The following is a 26,560-nucleotide window of genomic DNA, read 5'->3' as shown; positions in this document are numbered from 1 at the left end:
GTCATTTGAGGAAACTCTCTTTTCTCTGGAGAAATTATTCCATCTTTATGTTCAGTAAGGAAGAAATTAAACATGATCGTATTAATTATGGTTCCTCATTTAACATAAAACTATAATCAAATGGCTTATATGTCTAAACAGTTGCCGCAGCAGTATTAAGAAATTATGACATTAAAGGCTTACACTTTAGTTCAAAATGTTTAAATTATACATCTCAGAAGAAACTGATACCACATTTAGAGAGCTACAACCTCTTTATTTTTCAAGTAGAAACATGAAGCAGCAAAACACTTTCAAAATATAAATACTTATGCTTTAATTTCAAGAAAGTCCTTAGGATGCCTTTGAAACAAAACTAGATTTTTTTTCCCCCTAGATTTAAGCCACAGTGGCTTCTTTAAAAAGGAAAGGGCAGCCTGGTTGAGCATCTTCTGACAAAGCCCATGAAGCAAAAATATGCTGAGGACATGAAGTCTGCAAAGCTGGAGCAACAGAAATTGTCACTTCTGGCCGGACTTGACTCGCTGGGTTTCTACCAGCCTGGTGGGGACTTCTGGTGCCTGTGGCTCCAAAGAAGTCAGCCTCAGGTTTGAGGACTGATTTCCTGAGGCAGAAAACCCTGGAGCATTTCTGTCTGCATTTCAGGAAAAGACTTCCTTCAATTCAGGAGCTGGAGCTGCTCAAACACCCTTCTAGAAGGAAGAAAAATAGGAAATTGTCAGTATAGCTGCTCAGAACAAGGGGGGGGCAGGAGTAGTATCCTTTTGTGGGAAATACCAAATTGCTATTTTGGGTTCAAAGTCAGAACAGTGGGGTTTTGGGGGGTATTTTGTTTTGTTTTCCTAATATCCGCTTCTTGCAGAATAGGGACGTTCACATGTGAACCAGCTCCACTTCCCACATGGCCCTGCGTAGCTCAGTCCCTCTGCTGCCGGGCCAGGCAGAGGGTGTTGGAGAACACTTGAAAGTTAAAGTTCTCCTTGAAATGGTGACCACCTACTTAAACCTTCCCATAAAGCCTGGAGCTTGAGATAAAACCCCTCTCGATGAGCCAAATTGTAAGGGTGTACTTTGATACCTGATAAAATCAATTGTTCGTGACTGCTGGCTCCTGTGATTGAAATGATGACTGCTTGTAAAAACTGCCATCCATAGCTGGCTAAATTTGCAGCTAAAGACTCATTTCCAATCTCTCTGTAAGGCATACAGCACAACCAGTGCTTATACATATTTCAGATCCCAGCATGTAAAATAGCAGAGTAGGTTGAAGGTGATATTATATTATAAAGTGCATTTTGAGTTGGGTAAACATGCTCAAGGGGTTTATGGCTCCTGATAATTGTCATCTTTGCTGCCTGGGGAATCTGTTGTGTTGTGAAAAACAGTATTCATTGGGATTTTTAAAATGCACTCAAGAGAATGGGCTCAGGGGTAGTATAAATATGAATTATCCCCTCCATTTTTGCATTATTATAAAAATTGGTTTTGTTCAATACCCAGACAAATGGATCTGGGTAGCGAGGGGCAGAAACAAAGCCTCCTGTGAACAGGAACTATCGCAAAAGGTACGGACATGCAAGTTTTACAGCACGTTGGGAAGTCAAGCCCTCAGGAGCTGGGGAATCATCCCTTCCAGCTTCAACTCAGCCCTGGCCAGAGGGGTCGGTGGAGCGGCTGGCATACCCCCAGGACGCCACGGACAGGAGGCCTGAGCAAAGCTCCCCCAGATCACACGTGGAGCATCTCCCAGCTCTTCCAGGCATGAATCTGCAGCCTGAACCCAGTACAAAAGCTTTGCAACCTCCTCATTTTTCTCTTCCTAGAAAAACACGACAAATTCCCATAAATGCCAGGTTCTTTACATCTTCTCCACCTGCTGGCAGTGGGGCACCATCAGCTGTTCCTGCCTGAGCAAAAGCTACCGGCCATGTCTGCTGCTGCCACGGGACACTGCTGTGGCTGAGGAGGGCAGATGCTGGGCACAAGTCATCAACTTGGGGACAGCCTATAATAGCATGTGACTAATTTGTCTTCCCCAGGCGATGGAAAGGTCCATCGCTGCATGGTGCCACCACGGCAGGGCACCAGCCCTTCTTCCCGGGCTGGAGTGCGCCTGCGGGCAGCCGGGCTCAACTCTTCCTGTTCCCAGGCCAGAGGACACTCCTGGGGCTGAATATCAAAGACCTGCTGCGAACAATGTCAGCCGAAGTGCATAAACAAAACCTAAAGAGAGGTCACAGCAGTTCCCACAACAAGAAGTTACCAGTGGTTAACAAAGGATAAAAGCAAAAAACGGAGCCCCTGGCCCCTAGTTCCTTCCATCTGCACCACCCTTGAGCAGGAGGGTGTCCATCACTGGCGAAATCAAAGCTTTCCTCTCCATTGTTTCCTCAGCAGCGGCAACAGCCCGTGGCCCTCTGCCACCGTGGAGCTGGATGAAAGCAACCCGGGGCCCCCACGACAGGGCCGAGGCTCTTGGTGCCTTTGTAGCTGCCCCATGGAGTTGCAGCAAAGCTCCTCTCCCAAAGCAGGAGGCAGAGCCAGGCTCGCTGGCCGCATGCAGCGTCCTGCCCCGGCCCTTCACTGCTGGAGCGCGGCTTGAGGCTGTCCCAGCAGCTTCACTGCAGGCTCAGGAACATCCACAGTGCGGCTCTGGGCACAGCACAGTGCCTCCGAAGCAGACGTTCACAGGCCAGCCTGGTTATTGCTACTCCAAAATCCACATCCTTGCGGAGCTCTGTAGTTTGGATACCTTAACCTGTCCATTCCAACACGGCTAAGAGGGCAGAGTCCTGCAATGGTGATGGATCCCATGTCAAGACAGACTCCAGAAGCACTGCACTTGCATGCCTCCCTGGCTACGCAGTATTAACCAGCTGTCATTACTTACAATCTTCTTCCTGTTTCACACACATACCGCTACTGCTCCTATTCTTACACTCCTCCCTCAACATCTCCTGGAGGTCACTACTAGGACCAGGCTAGAAGAACCTTTGATCCAATACAGCTATATATTTATTAGAGGAAATTAATGACTAAGCCTGGAACAAAACTATTTTGACTTGACAACCTTTACGTTGCCTTTGCTGTATGGAGAGTTTGGCCAGATTGCAGCGACTAGTAGAACTTCAAATGCCAACAGCCCAGGAGTTGCACTGGTGTCCCTGCCTACCTGTGCAAGGATGTGAGTCTCCTCTGCTTCATCCAAAACACCAGGAGCTTGCTCCAACACGGCCTCCATCAATGGCAATACTTACAACAAGGCCCAAGCAGAAAGCAGCTATTGAACAAGGAACTAAAAACTCTGCCATTACCAGCAAAAGCGAGGTTTGCCATGCGGGGACTATCTTTCGGGGAGATTTGTATCCTAAATGACGCTCTTCATGAGAAATCCACTTAGTATTCCTCTAAAATTCCAGGAGGGTGAAATCCCCCACTCCTTCATCTCATTAAGGATGAAGGAATGCCAGGTATGTGGCAGGAATCTGGGGTGAGAGGAGGAGTGGGGTATATTTTAACCAAGCTGCATCGGGGTGGGGGGGGGGGGGGGAAATACAGTGATCTAAGGATCAGGGTTTGAAATGTATTTCCCAGTGCCAACCAGGAGCATCATGCTAATGCCAAACACATTGGACATAAAACTAAGTTTAAGGATGACAAAAAATCCCTAACCCTGCCGCATTCAGAAATCAGAGGTGCTTTTCCTAATACTAGGCAAGCTATGCAAGGTGTTATGCAAGAAGCTTACTTACTAATAGCTCAAACCCAGTGCTAGCAGATGACATCTACCTTGTGACAACCCTCCTGATGCGTGGTAAGAATCCATGGTGGAATCCCAGGGGCATGTAATTGTGGATACATCTAAGAAAAGAGGTTTGGACCTTTTTAAGGCGTTTTGCCTCTGGAGTGCTGATAGCATATTAGTTGACAGCTTCTAGATCAAGTGGATTTATCTAAGCACAGCAGATGAAACACTGTAAGGCAGCTCAAGGTGAGAAGGGTGACAGGGGAGGCCACCCCCGAGGAACAGGGGCCTGCGTGCCCCAGGGCACTTCTGGTCATTCTAGCAACTGCATAAATTATCTCTAAAATTGCATGGAGGAGCACCGTGGAAGTCCCTACTAGCCCTCAAAGCAGAGCAGGAAGACCAGACCAACAGGACTGTTTCTTATTTGGATGCGGTTCAGCTGCCATTAAAATGCAGAAACAAGCATCAGTGAGGCAGGCTAGTTTTTCTTATTTATTACCATTCTCCTTTGAAGAGCATGAGGACACCCTGAAGAACAACATCTCCACATCAAAATCTTTAGGGGAAAGATACAACTACCCAAAAACTGTTTGCACAGACTCAAACTCGTCTCCAAGCAAGCCTCAGACAAGGCAGCGAGTCCCCAGCCTCCCGTGCTCAGGGGACAGTTATCCCGCTGGGCATATGGAGCCATTTAGGAGCATGGAGGATAACCCAGGAAGAGGTGCAGAAACAGGGTGATAGAGAGCAGAGGAAGAAAATCGGCCTCAGCTGCAGCCAACAGCCTCACACCCCTCCTGAGCATCAGGGCACTCAGGAAAGTGCCTACGCAGCAGCCCCGTGTGCCACCTCCACGTGCCACCGTGGCGGCCATGAGGCTTCTGGGGCTGCAGGTTGCCATCACCTCTCAAAACTTCTCCCACCCAGAGGTCCACCATGCACCCCTGCCCTTCATCTAACGCAGGTGCCCAATGCACTGTGGTCTTCCTGCTATCCAGTACTTCACCGTCCACCATGTTCCCAAGTAGTCCAAACGTGAGGAGCTTAAATGCTTTCCAAAAGTTTCTCTCCTCTGGAATTCATTTGATGTGGGTTTGAATAAAGCCACACTTTTTCCTCACATGTTGTAAAGCTTATTTGTCCAGACAGACCTGCCAAGAGCAGTGCACCGAGCTTCCCCGGGGATGAACATCCTCTTGATGTTAACTGCCTGACTATGGCTACTGGAAGTGCAGACCTGGATGCCTTCACAGAATCTCACTGGCAACATAAAAGATGCCTTCCCCATCAGCACAGCACATTTATTTCCCAACAGATGAAGGGAGAAGCTGCTTCATACTTCACCTCAGTCCTGAAATAAATAAAAAGCTAAAAAAAATACCATCCTGCCTAGACCTAGAATTTTAAGAGCATAAAAGCTTCCAAGTCAGACAATAAATCCAGCTTGCTTCATATTCTGACAGTGGTCAATAGCAATTGCTTAAGAATAAAAGCATACCTGCATGGAGTGATTCTTAGCGTACTATATGCTTCTTCCAGCTTCAGGCAACGAGTGGTCTGAAGACCTTCCACTTAGCCCGTTGTGCATTAAGCACAGATGGACCTATTCTCCAGGATTTTATTTGACCTCCCCTCCTTCACCACAAACCCCTTTCCAGCCTTCCCACCACCCTTACTGTCTTCTACAGTAATTACACACTCTGTGAAACTCTGCTAGCACCGTTCTCAGGTTAGCTTTGCTGTTATAGATGCTGGGGCACACAACTGAGGTCAGAGCAAACACCCATGGCTTGTCGTGAGTAAATAGACACAAAAATGGATCCAGGTCTCCCGACTCTCAGTGCAGTAATCTCATCACAGTCTCTGCTGCATTAGGAAATGGAAACCAAGCCCACTGCTCAAAAAGAGGAAGAAAAGATCCCTGAGGATGTAAAAAACCCAATACAATTAAAAAAAAAAAAAAAACCCCAAACTTGAAACTGGTATTTTGACGCTCTAAGAGGTAGGGCTGGGCTCATGTGATGAACAAGGTGGGGAAAAGGTGGTTTTCAACTAAATATAGGAAACCGAGCAGCTGAGGAGGGAGCGTAAGGAGCCCGAAGAACTCTTGGCAAACGATGCCAGGGGTTTGAACCATTTAAAACTGAGAATTTTTGTTGAAGCTGATGCTCAGGGACTGGCTCGCCATCTGCACAAAGCAGTGGGAGCCAGCAATGGGAATCAGCACAGCTGCTCTGTGCCTGACATATCCAACCGGGGTGGAAATCCCACCATATGACTTTGGGGATAATGTTAAATCCATTACAGCACTCTCCCCTCCCCTGCCCATCCCACACAAGCTTCAAAACTTCTGGTTTATGACTGGCTGCTAGCAGATAATTGCAGGCTGTCTCTGGAGGGATAATCCTAAATTTTAAGTGACAGTTCATGGGCATCTTCTCTTTCTTCTGAAATGCTGTCTTACACAGCACATTAAGTATTTTGGAGATTAATAACTGGAGCAAAGACTTCTAATCTTGGTGTCCTAGCGGAGATTTAGCAAAGAACGGTTAGCGTTTGAAGTCGCTATGGCACAGGAAACGTAAGAAGCCTTGACGACCAAAAGCAAGGCTCGTATGCAGCTCAAACGGAAATCTGGGACATTAAACACATGATCTATGTTTAGTCTCCAGGGCTTCTCACTGACGTGGTGTTTCCACTCAGAGCAGGTCTTAGGGACCCTGCGAAAGGGGGAACCCAGTTTGAGCTCTCTTTTAGATTAAACAGACCGAGCTCACCACGCCTGTTAAATTGCAACTTGTACTTTTGTATTCTTTGACCTGAATTAGGTGATAACTGAATTACATAATAAGGTTACAGGCTGCTTTTAACTTAATATACTGAGGACCAACTGGGAACCACGTGACCACCTCTGAACTGGCAATTGCACTTTGTCAGCTTGCAGGACACCCGCCAGGATAAACACACTGCAGATCCTGAGGCTGCTTGCACAGCAGCTCACTCAACAGCAGCCCTACGATCGCTTGGCAAAGGCCTTCGCAGCATCAGTTCAAGTTTCCTGTCCACAGAATGATTTTTTTTCAGGAAACAGTTTTCTCATCATAACAATTCCTCCTACTGCTCCTCACACAACCAGAAGTCCCATTAAAAAGGAGCCAAGCAGGTGTCTTACTGGCCTGCTCCCCTCTCAGTGGCATAAGCCAACACACAGAAGAAACATCCCAAGCCCCTTCTAGGTTTGGTGAGCCCTGTGCCAATTACATGGAAAACAACCAAATTCTGCACAGGAGTATGAGAAAACCTTGCCACAAGTGTCACAATGGTGGAGCTCCACAAGAACTCCAACAACACTGCTGTCAAAAATAATGCCATGGAGTCTTCCTACCCTCAGCACCACGCACTCCTTCCATTTTTCTCCTGCCAGCACCAATGCTCACGTAGCACCACAGCAAACTGGATCGGGGAACTGAACTTGAACAGGTAAAATTAATCCCATTTTGCAACATTCACGCTTTTCATGGTGCTACTCCAAGCAGCTGAATGTCCACCAGCACATTCAGAACAGCCTGTGACTGTGATCACATTGTCCAAGTTCATTAGTTCCTCCAGCTATTGTGGAGATAAAGTAACAAATTAACAGCTAATAATTAGGAGATTATAAAATTATGCTTCCTTGAAGCTGTTTAAGCAGCTGATCTGGTACCTCTGTACAGAATTAGACAGCTCTGCTTGAAATTAATACAAGTGAAGTGGTTGGCACAATTTGGCCGAACATTTAAAATATAACCATCCACTACACATACCCTCTTAGGCCTTCATTCTGGAACAGTTTTATGCACAACACCCTCTTATCTATTTAACAACCAACACCAAGTATCGGAACAAATTTCTAGATCTTGAGTAGCCAATCTGCCATTATAGCTAAAGATGCGTCAGAAAGGGGTCAAGCAGCAATGGTACATCATCTACTCTACTCCAGGTCACTGATACAAACCAAGATCAGAAAAGACAGTTCGCTGGGGTGTAACTTTGCCATGTTTCAGCACAGCACGTTTTTCCACATTCTTTACCACCCACAGAATTGCCTTAATGGTCCTGAAAATTAGTACACCCCCAGGCAGCTAGGGATAGGATCCATAGTCCAAACTCAGGTCACCTGAAGCAGCAAGCTTCCTTCTCCTCCTCCACCCCCTGCCCAACAGCCTGTTAGGACCACGCCAAAGGCCCACCAAGACCCGTATCCCACCTGAGCGCAACCAGTGCTGGGTGCTGCAGGAGCCCTGTACCAGAGCAGGTCTGTAACAACACTTCCCTCATGCACTCGCCCAATACGCAACTGCAGAACCGCATACACACAGGTGAGACCTCCATGTTTGATAGCAGATTTTTCTGTTTTTAAATCGTAGATCTGGATAATACTTTTTGAATCCAGAAACGTGTGTATCACATCCTGCGGCAAAAAACTCCTCACTTCAACACCAACAAGCACCTTGTGTCCTTTGTTTTGAACCTGCCAGATGACAACTTATCTTGATGCTCTGTGGCCCTTGGGGACAGTAAGCCACCACCTCTTCACCTTCTTTATACCAGCTATGGTCTGGATATTTTCCCCATAGTCTTACCTTTCCCCGCCTAATGCTTTACAGCTCTTGCCAAACTGATGGAGTCTGTTTAGGTTTCGGTTCAGCATTTAGCATTGACCATTCTTTTGGGAAAGCAATAGCGAGGTGTTCCGTGCAAGAACTGAATCCCCAGTCCAATTTAAGCTAGAGCACACTGTGCAGTGGCACAGGGGCCTGGCTGCAAACCTGCATTTTTCAACAAGGTACAACCAATTAAATACATCCTTATTGCTGTACTCTTTAAAGAGGTCAAATCACTGAAACACGTAAGTTAGTGGTAAAGCAAAAAGGTTGCTTTATTGCTAAAACAACTTTTGGTAAAAAAGGAGTAATGGTTTTAAACTAAAGAATAGATTTAGACTAGACATAAGAAAGAAATTTTTTACAATGAGGGTGGTGAAGCACTGGAACAGGTTGCCTGGAGAGGTAGTGGAGGCCCCATCCCTAGAAACATTCCAGGTCAGGTTGGATGGGGCTCTGAGCAACCTGATCTGGTTAAAGCTGTCCCTGCTCACTGCAGGGGGGTTGGGCTGGGTGACCTCTAAAGGTCCCTTCCAACCCAAAGCATTCTATGATTCTATTCTATGATTATGATTCAGTCAAGAGCTGCCTTGCTCAGCCACCACTCTTGTAAAACCACTTAAGGACTGCACAAGATTTGGCAGTCCTTCTTGACTGCGCTTCATGGAGGGTTCTGTCTTTACAGCTGGACAGCGCTTTATGTGACCAGGTCTCCAGTTTCAACCAAGACATCAATATTACAACATAAACGAAGTCAGAAAGTACCTGAAATCCCACCGCTTACTCGGCAGTGGTTTAGCAGAAAGTGTGTAGCAGGAAGGAAATCAAACAAGAGGCGAGAGCAGGAGGCCTCAGGAGGAAAGGCACAGAGCAGCCCCTCCGACGCGTCCTGAGTGACACTCGCTGTGACGAGCGAGGGAGACGCCTGCTGGACTGACTCGCTTGATGCAAGCCCAGCTCCTGAATCATGCAACAAAAGCAGTACAAAACCAGCACATTTTAATTAAATAGAAAAAAAGCTGTAAAATATACACTCTCAAAAAACCCTGAGTCTTACTATGAAAGCTTATAAGATGGTATTTTTCTCTGGAATGCACTTCTGTTGTGTTCCTCCTTGCTGACGCATATTCCTGTGCTATGCATGAGCAGCACCAAGTGTTGCGAGTGCTATGACCATTCCAGCTGTCGCCCCGGCGTGGCTTGTCCTCCTCGTTCAAGTGACTGGATGAGATGCTTAGTGCTCTCTGAGCAGCCAGCAAGGCTAGGCTGAAGCCTGCACTCCATGCGCAGCTCATACTGCAACCCAGTAACTCTTCTTTTCTCTGCACTGTTATCTGCATCCGAAGGTCTGTGACAGGCACGGCGCTATGCCTGCTCACAAGGATTGCCTGTGCTGGATGTCAGCACTCTGCTAGGTGCTAATGCCTCTGCTGTCCGTGGGGCCTGCTTTGGAAGGCGAATGGGAACGTAGACATTTGAAGCACAGTGTTCCTTGAGGTATTCTCCCCCTTTTTCTTCATAGTCTTTTCTGGTTATCCAGCCTTCCTCACGGGTCATGTGTTCCACTGCCCAATCCCTAGCCCCATACCAGGCATCTAAAACAGGACTGGAAGCAAGGTGAACCTGGATGGAACGAAAATAGAACAACGTCAATTCAACACAGGAGAGAAAATCCCTTTTTTACCCTGATATATATATATCTCTACCCTGTACTATACAACACAAACCATTGAATTTCAGAAGTTTGAGCCGATTATTCAGTGCCTGTGGGGAAGAGTAGTGTTAGGAATGGGTTTGAAGTGTGTTTTCACCTTGAGATCAATTCTCCATGAGCCTGCTGTGTTTCTACAGATTGAGAAAGCACATGGGTGTATCACGTTCACAACCAACAGCCCTCGCAGCTGGAAGCCAATACTGCAAAACAAGTATCAAGTGCTCCAGCAAAACTTCCTCCCTGCTTGAAGTAGCAGGGAGGAATACTGCAGGCTAAGAAATCACTGTATGTAGGAAAGGAGCGCACGTACTCTTTCCACTGGTGTACGTCCATACTTCCATTTAAATAATTCCTATTACGGTAGCATGAACTGCTTTCCTGGTTCAGCTACGGGCTTGCTAGAGTAGACACTGCATAAATCCCATGTGCAATATCTGTGAAGTGACAGATTTCTGATAGGATCACACTACAGACTGCATTTTAATGGACAGAAGGAAGCTCTTACTCAGTTACAAGCAGCAACGTTAAAAGCAGAAGAAAACATGCTCATTTTCTTCCTATAGACAGAAGTTACACACTCAAAACTTAGCAAGCAATATCCTTCCTAAAACTACCAAGTATATGGCTGTAACTAAGCTTCTGTCAGTCACACCTGGCTCACAGCTACGTACAATAACTGTACAAAACAAGGGTTGTGGAATCACAAGACTATATTTGCACTGCTTTTTTTCCTCTCCCCAGTTTATGACCTGATTTTCTATTCAAGAAGTTAGTAGATTTGAGAAGACAAGCTGGTTTCAGAACAGCAAGGGAGTGTCTTGCAAGTCTCCTTACAAAATGCATGGCAAACTCTGGGACTCGCACAGCTTGTACTGTGCTTGCTACTTTTAGTAGCAAGGGATCACAGGTTTGTAAGATGCTCACTGAATCTCTTTCTGCTGTCCCAGTCAGTCATTACACATAACAAATTGAACATGCAACTTAGTTTTGAAGTCAGCACAGTTTTTCCCAGCAACTGCTCCTAGCAAAGGCTGCTTGCTCCAGATAGTAACTGTCCCAATCCTAAGAAATCAATCTGCGAATTTCTGCTTGTGCGTGCATGGTCCTTTAGCTGAAGCAGGTTTTCCTTTCCCAAGCCATGTACTCTACTCTCTCTAATGTTGTCAGAAAGAGCAGCAATATCTTTGCTTAACCTTCATTCTCTCAGATCAAAACAGATGTTTTCAGTGTCTTCTCATAAACCACTCCCCATTCCCATGCTCCAAGTACACCTGCTCCGTACCTCTCCTAACCCAAATTACTTTTCACCATTGATGAATGGACTATTCACGTAACCATCACGTCAATATATGTACCTGAAAAGACGACTGGAACGGCCTCATTTCGAGGAGCTCTTTCTGGACTCTGGCTTTCAGCCCAGGGTACATTGTATTTCCACCAGTGAGGAAAACATTCTGGACAAGAATAGCTTGTTGCTCCTTTGGATACCTACAAGGAACAAGAAACAACTTCAGCCTTTCTCAGGGACATCTCTCCTTGTGAGCTGAACAGCCATGGTGTGATACCTTGTCTTCAAGATATGGTGTGATACCTACTTCGAAAAACTTTCTTCACTTCCCTAGCATGAACACTTGTGTTCATTTGTTTTCTGGAAATTCAGGGGGTGGCAGAAGAAAATCCTTAAAGCACTCTGTGCACTGTACCACACAAATGAACAACTCAGTAGAGCTGGAATTCTTACATTTTAGAAAATGCAGTCTCGTATGTTCATACAGTTCAGGGGTGACATTTTGCTAATGCTAAGTTGTCTGGAAATAGTTGTCTAGCAAGCGTGCCTATATTGTAACTTAAAAATGTCACCCCTGATTTTGGTCTCACAAAACCAGAGACTGCCAGCGCACGGTTTCAAGGGATGGATATTTACAAGGGTTTGTTGTTTCCCTCTCTAACAAGTTGGACCAGGTGTCTCCAAAGTGGGGTGTGTGCAAGACAATCCACTGGGGTGCAGGAAAAAGATATTTTTTGAACCATTAATAAATAAATAAATAAAAATAGTGTTTATTTCACCTTTATCTCATCCTTTTTTAATTTCTATTTTTGTGTATGTTTTAAAATGTACATAATATACTAGTTCAGTAATACCTGTATGTAATTTATAAATAGAAATCTATTGGAGGTATGTGCTCAAAAATATTTTACTGAAGGGGTAATCAATCAAAAAAGTTTGGAGACCACCAACTTAAGACAAGCAGAGTTACACATGGTTTTCAGAACAGGCAGACATGTCTAACCTGCAATGCTCAAGCCCACCAAAAGGAACTATTCAAACATATTTTCCTCATATTATTGTTAAGTAAACAGTATTGCAAAAGCTGATATCAAAACAAGACTAACTTATTTGAAGTAAGTGCCAATTAGCTTTGTAAACTCACCTCTCAAGGACATATTGCATGGTTTCTGCTATACCAGCCTGGTCTTCTCCTATGAGGGAGGGCTGGAAGACAATCTCTGGAGCCCTGATTCTTTCAGTGCCAAGGAAAAGCTGGTGGTACTCTGCCAGGTTAAACACGGGCTTTAAAAAGATGAGATTGAAAAGTAGTGGGAAATTATGTTAAAGAATAGCAATATTCTAGAACAAGCAAAGTCTCCAAACAATTCTGTACAAAAACCAGATCGTAATGCTCTCACAGAGAAAGGGCCATGCTGTAAAAGGTTCCACAAGGCCAAGGAAGCTGGACTTTTCCTATACTTTATTCTGTTTGGTGCCATTCAATCCTAAGGCTCAACCTCACAAGTTGAAAGCTGTGTCCACTGGGATGTGATATTGGGCTACGGATCACACACAAAAAAACTCAAGCAGAACTTTTTTCCCTAATAACATGGCACTGCTACAACAGGTGCTGCCTGCAGAGTGAGCCAAGTGCGTATTTATGCCCACCCTCATCCTAGCCATCAGCTAAAATTGCAAGGACTTCTCCTCTCTTAATGCCCCGTTCAGATAGTTTAAGCATTTCTTCCAAGAGCAGGCAAACAATGTTTGCATTTGGAAAAATGTTAGCAGACCAGCTGGACAACCAGGAGGCAGCAACCTCTGCACGAGGTACAGATATAGCAATCAAACCTGCACTGCAGCAACAGGCTTCTCAACTTCAGGCTGTTCCTCAGCAAATAAAGGTTCAAACTCATTAATACTTTCCACATCCTCCAGTGACTGTTCACTGCCTAATGGATCCAAATCAGGAGTCTGGAAACAGAGAAGGTATATTAAGGTAGGTTAGCTCAGGTGTGCTAGGCACACATATGACTTCAATTCCGTTGATACATTTGGAAAACTCAACCCCAGTTCCCTCAAATCTCAACTCTTCAACATGCCTGAAACCAAATATGCTGTTCTACAGCACTGAAGACAAAGATCAAAATGGTGAACAACACAGAAAACAGGACTTAAGACAGACATTCACTCTAAGTATAACAATCAAACACTTTTAATAAATTTATCATGATGTCACCTCAGAAATTAAAAGCCTTAGTCAACAGGCTGACTCCCAGGATTCTAGCCAGCCATGTCCTAAATATAACAACATACTAAAACTTATTAAAATAGCTTTTTAAATTGGTTAAAACTTGGTGCACTCCCAGCACCTCTAACTACTCTATAATTACCATTAAATTCCCTGCCTTGCTTGTGTGGGACTGGAAAACAAATATTTGCTAGCTACAAAGCCACCACACAATTTTTGACAGTTTCAATCACCTAGCATTTGCACCCAGGATATACCAAAAGCCCTTGTATTTTACACAGATGTGAAGGTGCTCCCAAAGCCCCTTCCTAATGAAACCCATCACTCAAAATCCTAGAGTACTTCACTCTTGTGAAGTAGGAGCAGCTTTTTAATTATTGCCTTTATTTTTGTGTTACAAATGTTACCTTTGGGATTTTGTTGCTACAGATTTGTTTTGTTATTTTAAACTTGAAACATTTGTTGCAATGCCTAGCAAGCAATACCAGCATTAGCTAAAGCTAGATCATTTAAACATTCTGAAGTATCTAGCTTCGGTCCACTTAAAAACCAAGCAATTACTCAAACTGAAGTTTAAGCACTGTTCACTGTTAGAGCAAACAAATGGTAGTCACCTGAACTTATCTCCAACACTTCTACTTTTTTTAGATTAATTTCTTTTTATGTCTTAAACCTAGCAACAAAAAGAAACACACACCTCTGCTGAAGACTGGCACCAACCCTAGGACAACATAATTAGCTTGTTGTCTCCTTTACACAACCAGAGAGGGATGGCCTATCTTCACAAACAGTTTCGGTGATAATTGTAGGCTCTCTCACAAAGCATAGACCAAACAAAAAGGCTTGCCGATTCATTCCAAGGTCTGAGACTACATCTAGTAAAGAGGAGGAGCATGGAATCCAAAACAGACATGTTGGAACTTAGGCACAACCACTGGGCAGAATTACAAAGAGCTGACAGTCTTTCAATTATCTCTTTCTAGAACATTTTCTTTAGACAGAAGGCAGGAACTTTCTTTACCACAATGGTAAGCCCGTGATCTACCTCAATTTTATTCAAACACAGTCATTCTGATCCTTACACAAACCCTCCTGTTACAGATAAACAAAACATGACCAAGAAGATACCAGCTCACCTGCTAGTTTTGGCTACATCTCAAGTTCCATATAAGACACAAGAACAGTATCTGGCACCACTCTCCTCTATGCTTCAATTTTCTGCTTTTCTCTACCTTTTCCTGAGCAAAGACTGATATAACTAAAAAAGCTCTATCTTAATGTGACATGAAAAGCAATTTCAAGTAAATGCACAAACAGCCTTAGACCATCTCTTAGAAGCAGCTGCTATGTGCTGGGCCTGTATCAGTCTGGCAAAGCAGACAAATGAGCTTCTCATCTTCAAGACAACTCCAACAACCAAGTGTAGCAATTAATCTTTCATTTTTAAGTAAACAGAATGGAACATGCTGCTTAATTGCACCAAGAAAAGATAGCCAAAATGAAGGCAAAAGGTTAGCTACCATAGCTTCCCTTTCTCTGCACCTGAAAGGGAAGAACAGAAACGGGAACAAATACTGTTTTTAACAAAAAGCTTGATAGGTTCTTCTGTATCTTTAATACAAGGCTAGAGATATTTAAGGATGGTTATCTCAGAATTATAACCACTTAAATACTTAAACCTCCATGTCATTTAATTGTCAGATGCTGAAAAAAAAAATCTTTAACATATCAAGCCCGCTTATTTCACCAAAATTAATGCAAAAGCAGAGTTAGAGGTTGGTTTAAAGTAAGAACAAAATCATTATGTTAGCTGCTGCATTTACAACCCTCTAAGCAAGTCAGCCTTAAGTAAGGACAGTGGCTGCCAGGAGTTAGCACAAAGGGAAGCAGTAGTATCTTCAGTGGTACCTTCTCTGACCCACCAGGGCTATTTTCTTTTTCTCCAACTTCACAAAGATGTGCAAGAAACTTTTAAGGAAACTTACTGGTTTCATATAACTGTATACTTCAACTGCTGTCAGGAAGCCTAGAGATTATGCTTAGAATTATATGGAATCAAACTGTAAGGTATGTCACAGAGCACAGAGCAGAACAGCACAAGAAGGGTTACTGACTTCAGGCATACTCTATAAAATCAAAACTGTCACTTAGCTGCATAGGAAAGCTGGAAAAGAGAGAAGCAGTTACCAAATTAACAATGAGTTGCAATGCGTTAAAGGAAAAGCTTAGTTCATCAATGAAAGTCTGAAGGGGCACATTTTCAAGCACAGAAACGCAGTTCTTCGAGAGATACGAGGATTAACTTGGTGAAAACATTATACCTCTGGCTTGCTGTCCACAACATCTACTTCAATATTGACTTCTGCCTGTAGGATTTTCTGCTTTGCTTGTTCAACAGACAGACTCAATTTGTTGATGTAAGACTGAAGTTCTTCTGCAGAGTCCATGTTCAGCTCCACCAAAGCTTTGTGGAATTGATCCATTTGACCATCTTCTAAAAGTTCCTAGAGACAGATCAGAGTTAGCCATGATGAACAATACAGGGTAATGAACTATGTATCAGCTGTGCACATACAGACACTCTGCCTTCATTACTAGGTATTATGATGTGCACGCTTCGGCAGCATTCAAAATATTTCACAAAAGAAGTACTGTTCAGAACCTGGAAGCATCCTCTGCATCAACAATCTCTCCCTTTTATCTTGCAAGTAACCTTAAGCTCCTATCAGAAAACACACAACAGTCGTAGCTTCTTTACAGTGATGCATGACTTGCTGGTAAAGCTGCAAGGGCAGCCTGCCCTCCTGCCAAAAGATCACACAGAAAACTTTGTCTCGATTACCTGTACATATAGTAACCTGTCCAGCCTCTCTTGGTCAAGTTGCAGCTTTTCTTCTCGACGACGTGCATTGAGTTCTTGAAGTCGACGTAACTGCTGCTGCCGCCTCTCCTGCTTTTCCTCTGATGTCAGAGTGCTCCCCAGCAGTTTGTTAGAGAAAGGCAGCTGCATCTTGTGCACGTTGTTCTCATAGTACTCTGGGGACCGCCACTTCTGTAGCTCTGTTTTGAAAGCAAAATAACCGTATTGCCAGGCTGAAAACAACGATTCGTATGTTGTATGCATTCCATGTTAAGTTTAGACTTAGAAGAAAGAAGGCAACAACGGTCCAGCCTAGGATTCTGTCACCTCTGCAGCTGCCCCCATATTTAGCTGCCCCCTCAGAGCACTACCTTCCAATCACATACTCAGTGCACATGGTTCTTAGTGCTCTGATCTCCAGCATGCAGGAAACACAATGTACTAAGAAGTGGGAAGTGCACGCTAGTGTCTCTTCTCTCTTCCCAAGGTAAGGGAGAACTCTCACATATTTCTAAGGACTCCTGCGGGCTCTTTCAGAAGTGACAAGTTTAAGAAAACACTCTTCTTCAGCCACTACTTAAGACGACATTTACCATAGAAGTTTTAAAACTTCTTTAATTCACAAAAAGCCAATGAGAAGCATCCTCTGCAATTTTGGAAACCTTAAAGCAGATAAGAAACATGCCAGATGCAGAAATCATCCTAATCAATTTAATGTTTTGTTGGAAGTGTAGCGTAACTAATAAAATAAATTAATTTTAAATTATTTTCCTCTGAAATAATCCCAATTTTTATTCACAGAGAAATGTGAACTAATACAGATTTTTTTAAATTTAATTTTGTTTCTATCTTAATGTTAAATTCTAAACTGTTGTCAAGTATTTCCCATGAGGTACATTACCAGAAAGACAGCTATAAAGAAAGCAAAATAGTAGTAGAGTATTTCTGCCAGAATCCCAGCCAGCTTGAAAACAAGGGATATAGAGGACAAAACTAAGTTTGGATAAACACTATCTAGTGGTAAATTACAGCTGGTTTTACCTTCTATATAGTCCTCTGCAATGTAGCTATGCTCATGCAGTATTTCCTCCATGCGACTGAGAGTGATGGCAGCAAAATGACCTGGGTATTTCAGCTGAAGGAGACGTTGGAGATAAACAGCTGCTTGACACCCTCCAAGATTAATACGTTTGCAGTTTTTAGCATCCAACCTGAAAACTCAAAGAGACACAACTGAGATTGGAGAGATCCACAAGTTCAGCATAAAACAGACCTCCTACTTTCCCCGGGATTACTTAATTTCTGATATGGTCAAGTATACAGGTGAATATTCACAGACAAATATTTCAAGAGTCAGTTATCAGACAATCTAACATATCTGCTTTTCTCAGACAAAAGCACAATCAGTGCTTTGGCTTTTGCAAATAGTTTCTGAAAGACTCTGTTCAGCTTTAGAAAAAAAAACATTAAATAATTTTGGCTACAGCAAGGAAATGTTCTATTTTAAGAAGGGAAGTGATGGTTAGTGAAGCTAAAATTAGTCCCTTTAATCTTTGTAACATTTCACAGTTGGCCAGGTGTAACCCTTGAAAATTAGAAGCATCTGCCAGATATCATAAAGCCATTTCCCCCAGTAAGGATTAAAAAAAAAAAAAAAAAAAAAGAGTAGAGCAATGTAGCAGCATAATCAGAATTATAAAAGCCTCAAGAACTGCAGAAATCTCACAGAGCACTTTCTTTTGTCCCAAAGATGCTTTAAAACCCAACATACAGTTTTTAATGTCTGATCTTACTTGGGGCAGATACCCCCTTCTACTTGTGAAAGTTTGGATCTATGCATGACTAGTAACTAAAAATACAATACATACAAGGACAGCACTGCTTCATCCATTCAAAATTCAACAAAACTTAGCAAAACCTGCAGACCTAGTTTTTCTCTTCAGCATAAATTAAGACCTGATAAGAGCTTATACTACAGCAGTTGGAACACTGAATGCTAGAGGAACAGGTATTTGCAACACTGAGAAGTCAATGACTGACAAAGAAAGGCTGCATGGTACTCAAGACACCAAGAACTCACCTGCCTTCTAAGACTGGCAAAATGTGCGTACACTGATAACCTGAAGATATTACCAAACCACTGCTGGGCCAGTTCTGCCTTCTGTTGTGGTAAAAACTGTACAAGCTATCTACACCATAGGACACTTTTGGCACTTGATAACATTCAAAGAGGAGCTCTGACATCATTTGTCTTGAATACAGAGGGTTGCACACCGCTTCCGTCAAAACAATTGGATGATCAACACAACCCTGTAAGAGACAAGAGAAAAGAAAAATAATAAAGGTGTGAAGGGAAAAGCCAGCGATACTTATCTTTGCTTCTTCTTTTGAACATCAGCAAGAACTCCTCCAAAACAGCAACAAGAAAGCACTTTATGTGCAGGCTATTAATCACGTAAGTTAAATTATATCTAGTGCTTAAGGGGGTAAAAAAGAAGTCTTGTCCACAGCAGGGCTTCCAATGTTAATTGAACCAAAGAAGAATGGATTTTTAAAAGCATACACAAATTATTAAAAATCTAAGTAACCAAAATCTATGCAATGAGGAGGTGAAGTGCGAGTGAAAACTGGTGGAAATTTAGTTCAGCACTAGGCAAAGCTTTCAAACTAGTGTTGTCGTGCCGGCAAAAAGCTTCATGGTCTGAGGAGCAACCTTCAGCTCGGTTGGATATACAAAACAAGTAGTCAACAAGCACTACTACTAAGAGCTCTATACAAAACTAATAATGTGTAATGTCCTTCTCCAAAAACGATCCTGGATGCTGGTTGTTGGCCACAGCCAGACAAGATGCTGCAGCCCAAACCTCTCATCCTGCAGTTGTACCTTCCCACTATCATTTTACCACAAAACTATGAAGAACTTAAGAGAATGGCGGGGTTCAAAAGACATCCCTTGGGAGCACCTGGCCAGGGTTGCCACAGCAGGTTGCTTGGGGCCTGTCTGCGAGCAGGCGGACAACACCACGTCCCAGGACACCCAGGGGCGATGCTGGACCCCCCCATTCCCACTACGCCCCCAGGCACAACCGCTCCCTTCACCCAGGCGCCCCCAGGGCCGGGCCTGCTTTCACCGGCGGCTTCGGGGCCTCGCCCCGGCCGGCACCCCCCCGTCCCCGCCCGGCGGTACCTGCGAGGCGACGCCGAGGCGCTGGAAGACGTGGTCGAGGAGCAGCTCCTGCAGCTCCAGCTGGACGGGCACGTTGCGGTCGAAGGGCGAGCGGAGCAGCCAGCGCAGCGGCTCGGGGCTCCCCAGGTCGTTGCCCACCTGCGTCTCGGCGCCGGCCCCGCCGCGGGCCCCGCGGCTGCGCGCCGCCAGCGAGCGGAACCGCAGCAGGGGCTCGGCGGGGACGGCGGGGTCGGCGGAGGCCCAGCCCGCCCGCGTCTGGAAGGAGCCGTTGTCGATCACCAGCGGCACCGGCTGCGGCGTCCGCACGGCCGCGCTGGGCTCCAGCACCGGGTCGGGGGCCCACCGCGCGTCGCGGAAGGCGAACACCCGCGAGGCCGCCGCCATTTTGCGCCGCCCCCGGCTCCCTCCGGCCGGGAACGCGGGCACGGCCGCTCGTTCCGCGCCGCGGCGGGGCGGGGGGCAGCGGCCGTGGGCCGCGACCAGGCCGCGTGGTGGGGGGCCTGTGCCCCCCAACTTCCCCTTTCACGCAGGGACCCCCGCGCCCTCCGCCGTTCCGAGTTGAACTTGGACCCCGAGGCCTCCCCAGTGCCCGGGGTCCGCCTGGGGGTGAAAACCCGCGGCCCCGGCCTGCGCCCGGCCGCGCTGGCAGGCCGCGAACGCGGCGTGTGCTTCCTCGAGGCCTCGTCAGCATTCAGCCTGCGCGCCCCCCTCCCCAAAAAGGGGGCCAGCCGCGGCTGAGGCGCCCGCGCTTCTCCTCGGGCGTCTGGCGGATCCGTGCCCTGCGGGAGCCGTGCTGGCACGGCGGCGGAGGCAGGACGGGCCTGCCCGCCAGGCCGGCCGCTGGCTCGCTTGGGGAGCGGCCAGCACGGAGCCCGAGAGGGCCGGTGACGTGAGGAAGAGAAACACTTCGCCATTCCAAGTGAAGAGATCACAACTTCGGGATTCCGCTCTTTTCCGTCGCTCTTGTCACCACCTCTGCAGACAAACCACTAACAGCGTGATTTCCAGAAAGGCCACCAACCTGCAAGCCCCACCGCGTGAAACGGGCACCGCAAATACTCAACATCCTTGAAGCTCAGGTCATTAATGGCTTTTCTCACTTGTTTACCCAATGCGCAAAGTAGGGATAATAGCTTTCCTTTATCACACAGGGGTGTTATTAACATGAATTAATAAGAATTTGCAAAGTTCATTTAGATCTTGGGATTAAAAGGCTCATTTCAAGGGGCTGTTACTACATAAAAACAAACACATGCACACAAGCAGGAATGTTAAATGCATGCAATCATTCATAATGTGCACTTACATAGCTGCTCTCTTCTAAGGTCTACTGAGAGCTACACAAACAATTAATTTAGCTAAACAACCCTCTGTGAGGTAAGCGATAGATAATGGTTTTATTTTATTGTAGGAGAAACACACAGTGTGATGAATATCAAGTTACCAAAGTCACATATCTGTTCCTACTTTGATGACTACCAAACTCCTTTCTTATTAAACAATATGTTTACAGGCACATATCCTATGAAACATGCTAGCTTGCCTTTCTTGGAGGGAAGGGGGATAGAAAGGCAATTAAAATACAAAGGTTTATTTTCCTAATGGTTTAACTAATAGATGGAAACACAGAGAGTAGACTAAAAATAGAGTCCATGTTAATATGTGACATATGTGTGCTCCATGTCGAATAAGAGAGCCTGAGAGAAGAAATTTTTAGCTAGTCATCCTCTACACATCTCTGCAGAGTTGATTCTGTTTTATTGATTTATCAAAAGCAACCTTGGCTACCCAGTTTCAACGTGGCCGAAGTGCTTATCTCCCCTATATCTGAAGACATAAACATACCCTTAACTATTGTTGTAACATAAGCCTTGAAAGCTTCCTAACTTGTATTTATCCTTTAAATAGCAGCTGAAGGAAGGAGAATCAAATCAGATGTTTTCTCAGTTGTTCTTATCCTGTATCTAATCCTTATTACTCCCTCCCTGCATAGTACAGAGCTGTCCCTTTTGCTACCCATGCTGTCTTCTTGTGATTAACACAGTGATGCAATGAGAGTTATTAAAAGGTAGTTAGCAAAGCGGAGCAGGCAAGCTGTTCTAAACTTAGTGTAACTGAAGCAAGCAATGAAGTATCCTCTGGATCCTTTGGTGAATGAGCTGACCTTTCCTCTTCTTTTTTTCTGGTTTAGTTTGCCATTTGTAATGCTGTTGATCATAATGATTATCTGGCTACAGCTTCTACTTAATGAAGGTAAGTTCTGCAGTTGATCAGATAAAATGCTCCTGAATAAAGGCTTCATCTTTAAAGCACTCTGCTAGCTATTTTTAGAAGGAAACTAAAGGAGTTTTTAGTACTGCTGGTAGCATATGGACAACCAAACTCAAATTATTATGCTATTATTATTCTATTAAAAATGCTCATAAGAAGACAATCTGCTGCCATCTGTTCTTCCTTATCCTCTCCCTTTTTCTCAGAGATAGTTTAATTTAAGAAAGGCAAGTAATTTTGTAAATTTCTGTAAAAATTCCCCCAGAAAGCAAACCAAACCCTCTAATTTTGTACACTTTAAAACTCAGGCATTATAGTTGTCTTACACCTTTTTTTTTTTTTTTTTGGGGTGGGGGGTGGGGGGTGGTGTTACCAGGGCAGCTGTTAAGGATTCCTTTATCAATGCTGAGGCTGACAGAAAATTTTTGAAGGGAGCAGGATGTGCATTTTCATTTATTTGTGTGTTTTGCATCTCTTTCTGCTCCACCAGTGATTCTTATTTCTAACATGTCAGTAACTAATAACAGGTTTTGGTTTAGGCTAATAATAGGCTTGTTGATGTACTTAGGAGGATAAAGCCTTGCTAGTTTGCTCTAATCTGGGAGCATAAGCAATCCCAGTTGAGGAATCAATCATAAGTTCAAAAACAGCAATTCTGCCTTTGCAGAACAGCTGTAGGAAGGAAAGTAAGAATTTACTTCAGCAAGCTTTTACTTCTATTTCATGCCCTCTGTTCTTACGTAATAACGTGGTATCCAGTCCTATAATAGATCCCATAGGAATAGCGACAATGAGACAATACCCACAGACAGCAGAGGAACAGGAGGTGCTCACCACGGCAGAGGCTTGTACTCTCCCTCCTTTCCTGTCCCGCATGTGTGTGCATGCTGAATTTTTTACTTTCAGCTCCTATTTTGCAGGCTTAGCACACAGCTGATGCTCCTAACAGCGTCTGCTTCCTGCAGTAGTAAAGTATGTTCCCTCCACACACTCAGGTGCACTTTTGCAGACAACTGAGCATAGCAATTAAAAAGCACAGGTTGTAAGAGGTTGTGACAATTGTACAACTTACTCTGAGCAACGTAGGCATGGCTTACTGCTGATGGCTGAAGAGCAGAATAAAATATCAATTTTGTATAGGTAAAGGGTAGCTGTGCCACCTGCTTACACCTAGGTTGAGTGTCAGTTTTTTGCCTGGACAGAGTAACTCAAGAATATCTTGATGCCTTGGGTGAGATTTTCAGGTTATATCTACTGCATTTACCTTCACAATTTCTGGTCCTAAAGTGATTTATTAGCAGAAAGCCTCCAAGGATTTCTACAAATGCTCTAAATTCTATTTTAATTAATAAGACTAGACACATTACTAAATTTTTACATACTAGTGTGCTTACAGGATTAGAATATTAAAGTGTTTCTCAATCACTTTTAAGAGAAAAAAAATAAAACAGTGCTCTTTTTAATAGCTTCATAACTAATTCAGTCATATCCACTTATTTTGTGCTAGTTTATGGCAGGCACAAGTTGAAAGTGGCATGTTTCAGCTCCTCCTTAATATAGTTGCTGATTACGAGCTAATTGGTTAAAATCAAACACTTGTACAGGCCTCTTATTGCCTAGTTGGGTTTAGAAATCCCTTATTTCCGCTGAAAAAGATTCAGAAGAACCTCACCCAGCTTCTAGATGGAACATGTAAGGCTTACAGCTAGTGAGAAAAAGTCATATAAGGGTATTTCACATGTTCTTTTTAAATATCTTTCTAGCACAGATACCCAGTGCAGAAGAAATAAAGCAACAATCTTCTGATGAGCCTGATTCTGACTCTAAAGCTGAGGATGAACCAACGGAGGAAGAAAACCAGAAGCACATATCTAGTATAGAAACTCAAGAGGAGATACAATCTAGTGGATCTCTAGGAAAACTGAGCCCTAAGCCTGCTTATCTGAGTTCAAAACCAAAAAGCGAAAAGCAAAGTCTTCTTGCTGCAATCTCAGACAGTTGTTCTCAGAGCCAGAAGATAAGACCTTCCCATGGTGAGAAGAACAATCTCTGTAACATCGTGATGGTGAGTAGCATGACCAGGCTACCTCTTTGCATATCAACTGCTTTTGTGCCTCTGCTCTGATTTTTTTTTTTCACCTTTGCCTGACTCCCCAGCCTCTTGGGTAAGCGAAAGCTGCAAGGTTGGTTTCTGTTTGGTTAATGACTAACGTATTTTTTTCTGTCTTCCCTATTTGGAATGACTCCTGTTGTAGACAAGGTAAAGGTAACACAAAATAGTACAGAATAACTATTATATATGTGGATTGTATGTGTGTACATATATTTAAAGATATATATATATATACACATATTTAAAAAGTCCTTGATAATTGCATTTGAAACAGTGAAAATTGCTACCTATTCCTCTAAGAGGTTTAGCTCAACTTTATATAGAAACTCCTGGTATGTATGGCTGATATCATGTATTTTTAAAAGCTGCTTCAGATTTCTTACAGTGGAGTAGGTGACTAAAAATTAGACATATTTCGCTTGCTTGATAGGAGCTGAAGCCAGAAGTCTCTTTGCAAACACAGCAGTCCCAATCCTCTTAGGCTTTATATGAATCCCAAAATATATGTTTGAAGCAGTGGAAGACCTTAGTGTCTTGTGTGTGTGTCTTCTCTTTCCCTGTGCCTTGACTGTATGTTCCTTTGCAGAAGGGGCTGAGAAGGGAAAGCTGGTCTGTGCCTCCACTATCACTATTCACAGTCCTGTCTGCTCATTTACATTGCTTGGATTTTTGAATTGCAGCAACTGAGGTATTGACCCACACTTATTTCCACCAGCATTGCTGGAGCAGTAACCTTTATTATGCTGGAATAGCGAAGGACTGGTATAATCTTAAATTGCTGCAGTTGTTTGACTAGCACACCCTGAAGCTGAGCTTCAGCATGGAATTGGTGGTATCTCAAGTCAAAGTATTTTTGACCTCATTAACACCACCAAAGCAGTACCAAGTCAGTGTAGTGAGACTTTTTTCCTGTTGTTGTTCAAGTGAACATAAGTTCACATATACAAGTGAATAGAGCATTTTGAAGAACTGGGGTTTAAACTTGTCCCTTATAGGGCATAATACTCATGCTGAAGTGGGTGAGGGAGGGGAACAAGCACTCATGGTCTCACATCATTTATATCCTACTGAAAATTGAACCCTTTCTGAAAACATCATTGCCATGACAGCTCTCTTCCTCCTTTTCTTCACCAGCTGTTGTACACCATGCTTTCTTCTCTCACCTGGAACTTTGTCCGCCAGTTGCTCCGGATGTGTAATGTCCTGAGGATTCAACTGCTGCCATCCTCTCTGACTAACTACGTGGCTCAGCTGTTTGTTTTGCTGGGTGAAAAAGTTGTGAAAATCCTGGGCTCCCTGAGGCTGGAGAGCAGAGAGCTGTTAGCTTCAGTCTTGGGGAGGAGATATAAGTAAACTGGAACAGAGTGATGAAGCTCAGAGAACTGCCTCAGGGTGGAAATAAAGCAGGTAGTCCCACGACCATTACCAGCAATCCCGTTCACCATCAGTAAGAGTTACTACAGCATGGCAGAGGGAGGTTAAGTCTCTGAAAAGGAAACCTAGTCAAGACTAAGTTGACACACACTTGGGTCACAACAGCTACTTTCAGAGTGAACAGTATTGACTGGCTAGATATAAATAAATGGACCACAGCAGCCAGCCTCTTATCCAGTGCTTGGGTTTGTACTCTGTTGCCCTCCCACTTTAGAGAGGGGTGACTTGCCTTTTTTTTTTTTTTTTTTTTTTTTTTTAGTAAGGCCCAAACACTATACTGGCACCAGTCAGTGTAGTGTTTCACACTCTCTGTTCACCGCTACTAATCTTTGATTTCAGACAAATAAGATCAAGGCAATAGCTCTCAGTAGCGGTTCTTACTGGAGCTTAAATGCAGTACAGCCCAGTGATTATTTTACTTATACTGCAATTAGCACTTTTCTGATCTCCAACTTCTGGGTTCTCAAAGTAGGAAACAATTTTTCAATGCTCAGGTCTAACAAATGAAACAAGCCTACATCCGATTAATAAGAAATAATTAAGCCCTTAGCAGATGCTGAGCATGCGTTTCCTTCATTCCTGTCCAGGCTATGCCTTTTCAGCACAGCTGGCAGGCTGATACAAGGTGAGCTTAGAGCCCAGAGAGGCACTCACCCACAGGCTGGTGGGACCGCAAGGAGGTTGGCGGGGCTGGGATGAGCCATAATTTTGTGGCCTAAGGGTTTATCCAGTTGTCAGGCTATGAACAGAACAGCTGTTTGCTCCTGGTGTTGAGGTACACATTCAACAAACTTTTTTTAAAAAGGACCTGAATTATGAATGCACGTCTGGAAAAAGCACGTTGCCGCTTGCGAAAACGTTTGTGTCTGCTCCTGGTGTGAAGTTCCTGTGTCTCTCTGGAGTTTTGCATGAGTAGGCTGTGTCACAGACTGACCTGCACTAATTATGAAGCATGCCTTGCTTATGCTTACTTGTCTTACCCTACCTATCCCCTGAAGTCTTGCGTGTCCAAATATTTGTCCGGAAAAGTATACTCTTAAATAAAACTCGTTTGTCCACACCTGTATTT

At 44.1% G+C, this 26,560-nt stretch overlaps 1 protein-coding gene across 2 annotated transcripts; it reads right to left on the bottom strand.

Moving 5' to 3' along the window:
* Positions 1 to 679: 679 nt before the first annotated feature.
* ACTR5 (actin related protein 5) lies at positions 680 to 20,057 on the bottom strand. 2 transcript variants are annotated; one of them, XR_012831630.1, is made up of 10 exons: positions 19,674 to 20,057; positions 18,567 to 18,796; positions 17,528 to 17,697; positions 16,469 to 16,686; positions 15,948 to 16,130; positions 13,227 to 13,349; positions 12,538 to 12,677; positions 11,461 to 11,593; positions 9,449 to 10,014; positions 680 to 692 (listed from the first exon to the last, which is right to left on the bottom strand). XR_012831630.1 is itself a non-coding variant. In XM_075721159.1 (9 exons), exons 1-9 carry the CDS (start codon positions 20,055 to 20,057, stop codon positions 9,757 to 9,759), a joined length of 1,839 nt encoding a protein of 612 aa, XP_075577274.1. In that variant the 3' UTR covers positions 9,377 to 9,756. The 2 variants fall into 2 exon arrangements, 1 of the variants encoding a protein (XP_075577274.1); XM_075721159.1 differs by lacking the exon at positions 680 to 692 and having other exon boundaries at positions 9,377 to 10,014.
* Positions 20,058 to 26,560: the final 6,503 nt, after the last annotated feature.

This window comes from Pelecanus crispus, chromosome 14 (genome assembly GCF_030463565.1).
Source record: "Pelecanus crispus isolate bPelCri1 chromosome 14, bPelCri1.pri, whole genome shotgun sequence".
Taxonomy (NCBI): domain Eukaryota; kingdom Metazoa; phylum Chordata; class Aves; order Pelecaniformes; family Pelecanidae; genus Pelecanus; species Pelecanus crispus.
Note: the sequence above shows the minus strand (reverse complement) of the source record. Positions and strands in the feature narration are given on the sequence as shown.

Excerpts from the sequence above, each read along its gene's own strand:
- ACTR5 (XM_075721159.1), bottom strand. The coding sequence starts at position 20,057 with ATGGCGGCGGCCTCGCGGGTGTTCGCCTTCCGCGACGCGCGGTGGGCC. Across the intron at positions 17,698-18,566 it reads TTGCCAGTCTTAGAAGGCAG|GTTGGATGCTAAAAACTGCA; the intron begins GTGAGTTCTTGG and ends TTGAGTTTTCAG. Across the intron at positions 12,678-13,226 it reads AGCCTGTTGCTGCAGTGCAG|CCCGTGTTTAACCTGGCAGA; the intron begins GTTTGATTGCTA and ends ATCTTTTTAAAG.